Source organism: Mustela nivalis (assembly GCF_964662115.1).
Source record: "Mustela nivalis genome assembly, contig: HAP1_SCAFFOLD_1249, whole genome shotgun sequence".
Taxonomy (NCBI): Eukaryota; Metazoa; Chordata; class Mammalia; order Carnivora; family Mustelidae; genus Mustela; species Mustela nivalis.
Genome location: NW_028135415.1, coordinates 47,919 through 56,877, shown reverse-complemented (window position 1 = coordinate 56,877; position 8,959 = coordinate 47,919). Strand labels below are relative to the sequence as shown.

The window sequence follows — 8,959 nt, the reverse complement described above, 5'->3', positions numbered from 1 at the left end:
GCTGTCCTCGGAAGGGGATCTCTTGAACACCCCTCTCCTTCCTCTGAAAGCTCCCCTTCACCTCCTCTTGTGTCCCACTGCCCATTTCTCAGAAGCAAAGGCGGATCGGACTCAGAAGGCGTGGGAAGGGGGAAGCGATGATTGGGATTCTTCCTCTTTCTCCATCTGCTACATCTTGGGTGTTCAAGGCGCTGAACTCCCTTCTGTTGTCTCCTCCAAGCCCAGGCAAACGACAGTACAAGCGTGTGTTAGTCTTGTTGAAAAGTCACATTAAACGTGGTGAAGACAGAGCTAATTTATCTTTTCTTCTTTTCTTCCCATCTGTTTCACTTCCTCTTGTTCATGGCTGAAGAGGGGGCCTGCTGAAATGCTGAGAGAGCAACTCCTGCCCTCTGGATCCCGTGTCACGCAGCTAGTCATTTGTCAAACCCTGATCCTTTCTACAAAACCTTCCTGCACTTGGCTCTCCCAACCCCTTGCTGCTATAGGAGCTCTGTCCAAATCCCAGGGGCTTTTCTGATTAGAATGTACCAACTTCTCTCTGTTCATTCATTCATTCATTCATTCACCAGACAATTACCAACTATTTCATGGTCGACTTCGTTGGTGCTCCAGACTTTGTTCAAGGTCTCCAAAAATGGGAAGACACCGTCCCACCATTGTGCTTTGCTTACACCCTGTTTGGAGAACACTTCCAAGAAAATCATTACACTGCACTGTGACTTGCTTTGTAATAAAGCAAGTAGAGGCCAAACAAGAAGAGGCCATGAAAGTACAAAAGTCTCCCAGAGAATCCAGGCCATGAAGGGTGAGTTTAAGTTTGCAGACAAAGAGTGGGAAGGGGTGTGTCGGACAGAGGGGTCAAACCACGGACATGGTTTGGAAGAAGAATTTGGAATTTAATTCTGTAGGAATGAAAGACACAAGAGTGGTTTTTAATCAGGTGTGTAGCATGATCATCCTTGCTTTTGCCAAGGGATAATTCCACAGGGAAGGTGACAAGTAAATCGGTGGAGGAACATCCAATGGCCAAGGAGTAAGATCCCACAGGAGGCAACAGACAAGGTGCCATCAGGAGCACCAGCCAATGAGCTCCCACCTCCAGCTCTCCGGCTCTAGAGCCTTCTTTCATTGTGTTACTCCCGTTTTTCTCCGAAATTCTCTCTGTGCATTGCCTGTAGCAACTGAAACATTTTGCTGTACAGAAAGGAGAATTCAACTCTGCTCAAAAATGGAAGAATTAAATGACTACCTTATAAGTTCAGGGACAGCAGTAATGGCATCTTTTCTTCTATGTGTTCCCCAAACATTCACAGTATCTGACGTGAAAGAGGGGAGGGGTCAGGAGTCCTTGATGAGCTGGACTGACGCCAAACGCAAATGAAGCGTGTGTCGGTTTCCCATGAACGCTGTAACAAGTCTGCACCTACGAGGTATCTTAACCGAAACACAGCCTCTCACAGTGAGGCCGGAAGTCTGAAATCAAGGTGTCGGCTGGTGTCGGCAGTGCTCCCTCTGAAAGCTCTAGGGGAGAATCGTGCCTTGCCCTCTACAGCGGCTGGTGGTTGCCCGCGGTCCTTGCTGCTCTGTGGCTTATAGACATGTTCTCCAGTCTCTGCCCATTCTGCCATGTGGCCTTCCTCCCTGTGTCTCTGGCTCTAAATCTCTCTCTTCTTAGAAGGCCGCCAGTCATTGGAGTAGAGCCCACCCCAACCCAGTATGACCTCCTCTGTCTTGGTTACATCTGTACAACTCTACTCCCAAATAAGGTTACATTCATAGGTATCAGGGACTTGGGTTTGGGCATATAACTTTTTTTGAGGGCCGTGGGGCTAGCAATTCAACCCATAACGAAGGGCGTGCTGTGTGCTATTCTTGTGTCTCTAGCAGTTTGTACCTTCTCTGAAGGGACTCTACACAAGGCAGGCTGTTCCCAAGGCAGCCCCAGAACTTCGGAGGATTGTAGGACATAGTCAGTGTGCTCTTTTTTTTTTTTTTAAATTTTATTTATTTATTTGACAGACAGAGATCACAAGCAGGCAGAGAGGCAGGCAGAGAGAGAGGAGAAAGCAGGCTCCCCACGGAGCAGAGAGCCTGATGTGGGGCTCGATTCCAGGACCCTGGGATCATGACCTGAGTTGAAGGCAGAGGCTTTAACCCACTAAGCCACCCAGGCGCCCCTCAGTGTGCTCTTTTAAAAACAATTGGACTCATCCATTCTTCCAATGTGTGAGAACCTTCTAGGGGCCTGACTCTGTTCCAGGATCTAGATATGCAGAGGTAAGCTGGACCTGGGCTCCTCCCCAATGAAATAAAATGATTCGACTGTGTTTTAAACTTGCCAAGAGTATCACAAACTCTGTCGGCAATTACATGACTAAAAGGTTTAAAATGAATCATTCTTTTGCCAGGAGTTAGGCTAAGACACACAAATGGGAGACTGTTATCTCACAGAACTATGCCTTATCTCCCTGGGCTTCTGGCAAAAATGGAAAACCTGTTTGGAGTTCCGCCAAGTCCCAGCCCAGCAGGAAGGCCAGGACGGCCCACAGGGCCGGGAGTTTTGAGCAAGGGCAAAGTCAAGTAAATTACCTGGAGTGTCTTTCCAAGGGCCAAATTATAGGCAGCTCTGCGGGGCCTCACCATGAACCAGGCCACACTGAGTCCTCCTGAATCACGCTGGTGACCTTCGGAACTGCCACGGTGATGCTCCCTAGGAACTTGGCCTGGCCTGGCAAGCAAGTGTGCTGGGTGGCCTGGAGAAGAAACCCCCCACATGTGTTTAGTGTTCAAGGAATTAACTCGGAACCGCTGTGGATTCATCTTTTTGCCTTTGGTCTTGATAGACCATTGCTTCCCTTCTGGTAGGCTGCAGAGCACTTACCGGTCTAGGGCCTTGGTGGGTCAATCTGTGTGATTCAGAGGTGTGGTATTATACCCTGCATTCTCCAATAACTATCAGCTTTATTGTAATAAAGGTGATGTTTCACTCTCTATCTTTCAAACACTGGGTCTACCTCAATTACATACAAAATTAATTAGGAAGCAGGGATGCCAATTATTAGGGTGCCCGAAAGTCCTGACCTTCCAAAGAAGGAAGGAGTGAAGAAAGGAGTTTTTCCAAGAAAACTATAATATGTCATATTATAGTTTAGCATATTATGTTTAGTATATTCAAAACTATAATCTAATGAGTCAGAGAGGGAAAATGTAATTGTTCCCATATTTAGCACACAAAACAAACTCATGCAAAATAGAATGTGTTGAATTCAAGGAAATAGAAATAAAGATAATTGTGAGGTACAATATTTTTCAGTGCCAAAGGAAAACCAAGGTAAGTAATTACTTAGGAAAAATGGGGTTAGATCAAGAAGGTCAGAGGTGAGATTAAAATGGTGAAGCGGGAGCTTTAAAAAGTGTTCGTGATTTCTGTGTGTGGGGATGTAGAGGGCGGTGGTAAAAATGGGAAGAAAATGCAATAAAATGCCAAGGCATTTATGCATTCAACAGATTTCCCTTCAATACCTATTGTGTGTTGGGCATTTCGCTGGGTGAATAGGATAGACACACTCTCTCTCTCACTGAAATTCCAGTGAGAAAAATAGACAATATTAAACAAGATCTTTATTTATTGTATGATGAGAATTTTGATCGGTGTATGACAGAGAACAATAGAGGATGTTATACAGGCAGAGTATGGGGGGCCCAACCTGGTCGGTGGGGGTGGTATGAGGAATAAACACTGTTGCATAGCCAGTGCTGAGGTACAAAAAAATTCACATTTTTGGAGTGATTATTATTTTTTTAAAGTGTTTATATCCAACAGAATCATTTTCACATTTCTCTAAAAAGTTGGTATGCTTGGCAATAAGCAATCCTGGGACAACTGGATATCCACAGGCAAAAGAATGCGGAAGCATCAGTTCCTCATACCATAAACGAAAACTTAACTCAAAGGGATCACGGACCTAAATATAAGTAAAAACCGTAATACTCCTAGAATAAATCAGAGGAGTAAATCTTCATGAACTTGGGTTGGGCAAAGTCTTCTTGGAGAGGACACAAATGCACAACTGATGAAAGGAAAAATAGATTAATTGCACTTTGTCAAAATTAAAAACTTGTGCCATGAAGGATACTATCCAAAAAAGTGAAAAGAACATCCACAGGACAGGGAAATACAAGTTTCTGCAAAACATGTATCTGATAAGGGACTTGCATCCAGAATATATGAAGAATTCTTACAACTCAATAATAAAATGGCCAAAACCCAGTTTTTTAAAAAATGGGCAAAGCGTTTGAATAAACATTTCTTCAATAGAGATAGACACACGGCCATTAGGCACATGCAAAGTTGCTCAACATTATTCACCCTTGGGGAAATCCAAATCAAAACCACAATGAGATCTCACATCATGGCTGCCAGGATGGCTATAATAAAAAAAGACACGATTCAAGTGTTGGTGAAGATGTGGAGAAAATTGCACCCTCTCACACTGCTGGTGCAGCCAATTTGGAAAATGGTCTGATAGTTCCTCAAAAGTTTAATATAGAGTTAGCATGTGATCCTACAATTATTCTCTAGGTATATTCCCCAAACAAACGCAAACATATGTGCACAAAAATTCATACATGAATGTTCAGAGTACCAATATTCATGCTATCCAAAAAGTGAGAAAAAAACAAAGGTCCATCAACTAAATAATGGATAAATAAAATGTAGCCACTCCATACAATGGAGAATAATTTGGAAATAAAAAGAGAAAAGTACTGATTCATGCTAAAATGTTGAAAACATTGAGTGAAAGAAGCCAGCCACAAAAGACAACATATTCTTATTCCATTTTAATGAAATACCTCGAATAGGGAAACCTGTAGAGACAAAATGTAATTTAGTGGTGGCCTGAGACAGGTTGGGGGGTGGTGTTGGGCAGGAAATGCGGACTGACCCGCTAATACTATACTTGTGGATATACAGATCTTTGGGGGTGATACAATTGTTCCCAAGCTGATGGTGGTGACGGTTGCACAATTCTGTGACTAGACTCAAGCTGTTGAATGACACAATTTAAGTGGATGAATTACATGGTATATGAATTATATTTGATAAAGCTGTTATTCTCAAAGTATATTATGTTTAGTATATTCAAAATCTAATCTCTCTTCCTCCCCTTACCTTTCTTCCTTTCTTCTTTCTCTCCTTCCTTCCTTCCATTATCAAATCCGTAAGCCAGGGATGGACTATGTTGAATCCATGGAATGAAGTATAATTGTATTTATCAGTTGGGTGACCAGAAAAGATAGCAAGTCAAAACTGAATCATTCTTTTAACTTGCGGAGCTAGAGATGAAGAGACTATCTGGAATGTAAGCAGGTCTCCTTCATGAGATTTATTTTTTTTATTCAACACATATTTATGGAACATTTATTAAACATTTGAGGCACTGAACTAGGTGCTATTTTATGATTTCCAAGCAATACACACACAAGGATATTTTTCACAGCATACACCTGAGACCGAGTTTCACGTGTTCTAGAACCAGTCGTCCAAGGTTCCCACCATCCTTCCTTCTAGCAAGTAGTTCACAAGAGCTGACTTTGGTCTATCACAAATTGTTTAAAAAGATTAAATGCACAATCACATTTTGAAATCTTTTGCTATTTACAGAAATGTCAAAAACACTTTTTTTTTTTTTTTAAGAAAATCCATTAAACCAGGCCCACATCTTCAACAATGAGTTTGTTGGAAAACGCTCTTGGGAATCCTAGACTCATGGGAATGGGGTATGGAGAAGCCAACTTTACCCCTCTGGGTGCCTGTCTCCATCCCTGGGGCTTGCAGATCTGCTTTGGCTTAGAGAGGGCTGGAACCTTGACCCTGCTGATCAGCAGGCAATGCCAGTCCAATGGCCTCTGGAGAAACTGGCGGATTATGAAATTGCTGTCAGAAGACTCAGGTCTACCAAGGTCTAACCAGAAACTCTCTCTCCATAGAGCAAACCCAAACCTACAAGTGCTGTCTGAGTTCCCACCCAGATCTTCCAAATCTACATTTCTGGAAGCAGGCCAGATGGCGCTTACAATCCCAGGAAGTTTGCAAATGGCCGTTGGTGACTGAACTCAGATCCACGTGGATTTCCAAGTTCTCTTTAAAAGTAGGAAGAGTTGGGACTCTATAATCAGAACTCTTGGAGGCTAGAAAGAATTCCCTGGGTCTGTTCTAATGGATGCTTAGGTCTTCAGAACTTAATTGAATTGGGTTCTGGCAATTAGACATTGGACAGGGAAAGTAGCCATTTATCTCATCTTTAACGTAAGGATCATTCCTTTGGTTTATCTTCGGTATTTGCAGGTCAGTCCAACTAACTTCCTCCTGGAATTAGCAATGAAGTAGCAAAATACTCCAGGAGGAGAGGTGTCTATATGTATGAGATTTGACTCAAAAGGAACAGAACACATTTAGAGGAAATTTTCCTGAGGAAAAGAATGTAACTTTGAAATAAAAATCAAAGGGGGAAAAATTCTAGCCAAATAATTAAGCCACTAAAATGTAGGCATTGTTTTATGAAAAAGTTATTTTCTCCATTTAGTGTCTGGATTTTCTTTACTATTTACCAGTATTTATGATTCCAAAAGTACCTTACTCTCGTTCATCGATTTAAGATTATTTATTAGCTACACTCTGCCAGACAAATATCTGAGATTTTATTATGCAACTTGAAGTCGTTAGGGATGAGTGAGAGGAAGATGATAGAATAGGGCTGGAAACACAAAGGGTAAGACTGTGTGCCTGTTTGTACTCTCTTGATTTTCATGATCCCCTTTTAACCGAATCACTTGGGTATCTCTAAGCCATCCTTCCTTCACAAGGGAGGAAGGTGGGCTCCACTGGATTTGTTTTCTGGACAAAGGGCACTTTGAACAATGGATGCCTGAGACACCACTGCCCAATGTTCTGAGAGCACCAGTTTGTTTTCAGCCAAATAACAAAGGCCGGCTTGTCCTCTTTCTAATTGATTGGATGGTTGGCTGGCACTTTTAAAACACATTACCTAAATCCCTAGAAATCTCTTGTGACGACGGATTTGGTATATGTATTTGTTAAGTAGCGATCTTTCGCTCTCATGATTCAAGGCACAGAGATGTTCCCACCCTTCTCCAATCAGGGTGAGCCTTGACGCTCATTTCTCAAGGCAAACGCTGTAATGGGGCTTCATCATGCTGGGGAGACCTGTTGGGCTGTCTGTTCCTGATGGAAAGTCTCTTTTGCAGGTGTGTCCCCATTTAGTGTAAACTCACTGTTAACACTATGGTAGGTTTGTGTGACTCTGATCATTTAAACATGTCCTTTGTTGCCCTTTGTTTCACAGCAAGATTTCCAACAGCAACTCTAGATCACTAACCTGAAAACATTTCAACTCAGGCTCAGTGGGTCTTCTTAGGGGTTTCCCAAGAACTTAGGTCCCTGAGGTGGCACTCCAACCAAACCGTTTCCGAATCAAATGGCTAATTGGTTAGTGACTGGGATGTGGTTCCATTGTGTTCTCTCTGTTTCCCACCCCACCCCCACCTCCACCATTTCCTTCGGGCTTCTGGGTCCCTGGGGATACACTTTGCTGGTGGTATTCCATGAGCCTTGCTCCAGACTACTGGTGCCTAGAACTTTGGCTTACGGTGCCACCATTCCAAGCAGTGAACCGAGATTTCTGCAAACATGTCCACGAGTCATCAGCGAGATGTGTAATAAGAGGTCAGGTATTGCCGTAGCCTACACTCCGTCTGGGATCCAAAGCCATGCAGGGCCCGCCACGTGCCAGGCCCCATGATGGGACAGACAGAGCCTTACAGAAGCGCGGATCTGCTGCAAGCTTTTCTGCTCCTCAAGCCAAGGGAGACATTTGTGTACACTCCAGACTCTGGGAGGGCGCCCAGGACTTCTACCTTGTTTGGTGAGTTCTTCAGTCCTTCGTACTCCTGATTGGTGATCCAAGCTAAGATATGCCCTTTCTGGAACTTGGTATAAAGTGAAAAACAAACACACAAACAAAACCCCTCCAAAACAACAAAAAAAACACAAGTCCATGAGCTGGGCCAGAAACAGAAGACAGCTATTGCTTTTATGTGGGCTTCGTTTTTCTGGGCTGGAAGGAGCAGGGCAGGATTGCAGCTCTAGACCCCAAGGATGGCTCCTGGGTGTGGAGGGGACACAGACAAGGGCCTGCTTTGTGCAAAGCAGGACAGAGACGGGCCCAAGACTCCATGCACTATCCACTCGACGTCTTCTTGCCCCATGGGTCGGCTCCTACTCAGATAGCTTGTCTGAGTGACCGCATGGGGACAATGCAGAAGATGACATGGAGTTGAACCAATGAGGAGCTGGATTTTCCTTACCTCCAGAAGAAATCAAACTTGGGGTTTTTGGTGTTTGTTTGTTTGTTTTAAGAAGTAAGGACTTTAACATATGGAATCATCCAAGAACAGTATATTTACAATTTTGGTGGCCTTGATTGCGTTAATGAAGCTATTATTCAAATAGAAAATGAAAACCATCCCACCACGGAGGCACCCTTGGCTGAACATTTGGGGACAACAATAGCAGCATCTATACGAACAGTAGGAGGAGAATTGAGACCAGAACCCAGCCGTTCAGTCGGACAGACAGAGCCGAGCTGGCCTGGTCCTTCAGCATGCACATCACCCTGGACCAGGAGCCGTTGTTGGGCAGGGGAGTGACGCCCGCCACGTTGCACATGACATTGTAGACATCCACGGATCTGATTGGAGCAGCTCTGAAGTTGGATTTGAAATCTGAAAGGGAAAGGCAAGCAAACAAGTAGTCACAGCCATGCCCAGGGCAGAAAGGGGCCGAGTCACAACACAGAGAATTCTACTCGGGCTCCAGGCAGTTTTGGGACTGGAAATCAGCTCTGTCAAAGGGGCGAGGCCAAGTCACGGTGAA

At 43.9% G+C, this 8,959-nt stretch overlaps 1 protein-coding gene across 1 annotated transcript in view; it reads right to left on the bottom strand.

Moving 5' to 3' along the window:
* Positions 1-5,375: 5,375 nt before the first annotated feature.
* The window catches only part of LOC309857776 (glycerophosphocholine cholinephosphodiesterase ENPP6), a gene marked incomplete at its 5' end in the record, with an annotated part of 33,712 nt that continues 30,128 nt past the window's right edge, over positions 5,376-8,959 (bottom strand). Inside the window, one exon of the mRNA XM_082750528.1 lies at positions 5,376-8,808. Within this exon, the coding sequence (XP_082606654.1) occupies positions 8,603-8,808 (206 nt within the window). The remainder of the gene's footprint in view (positions 8,809-8,959) is intronic.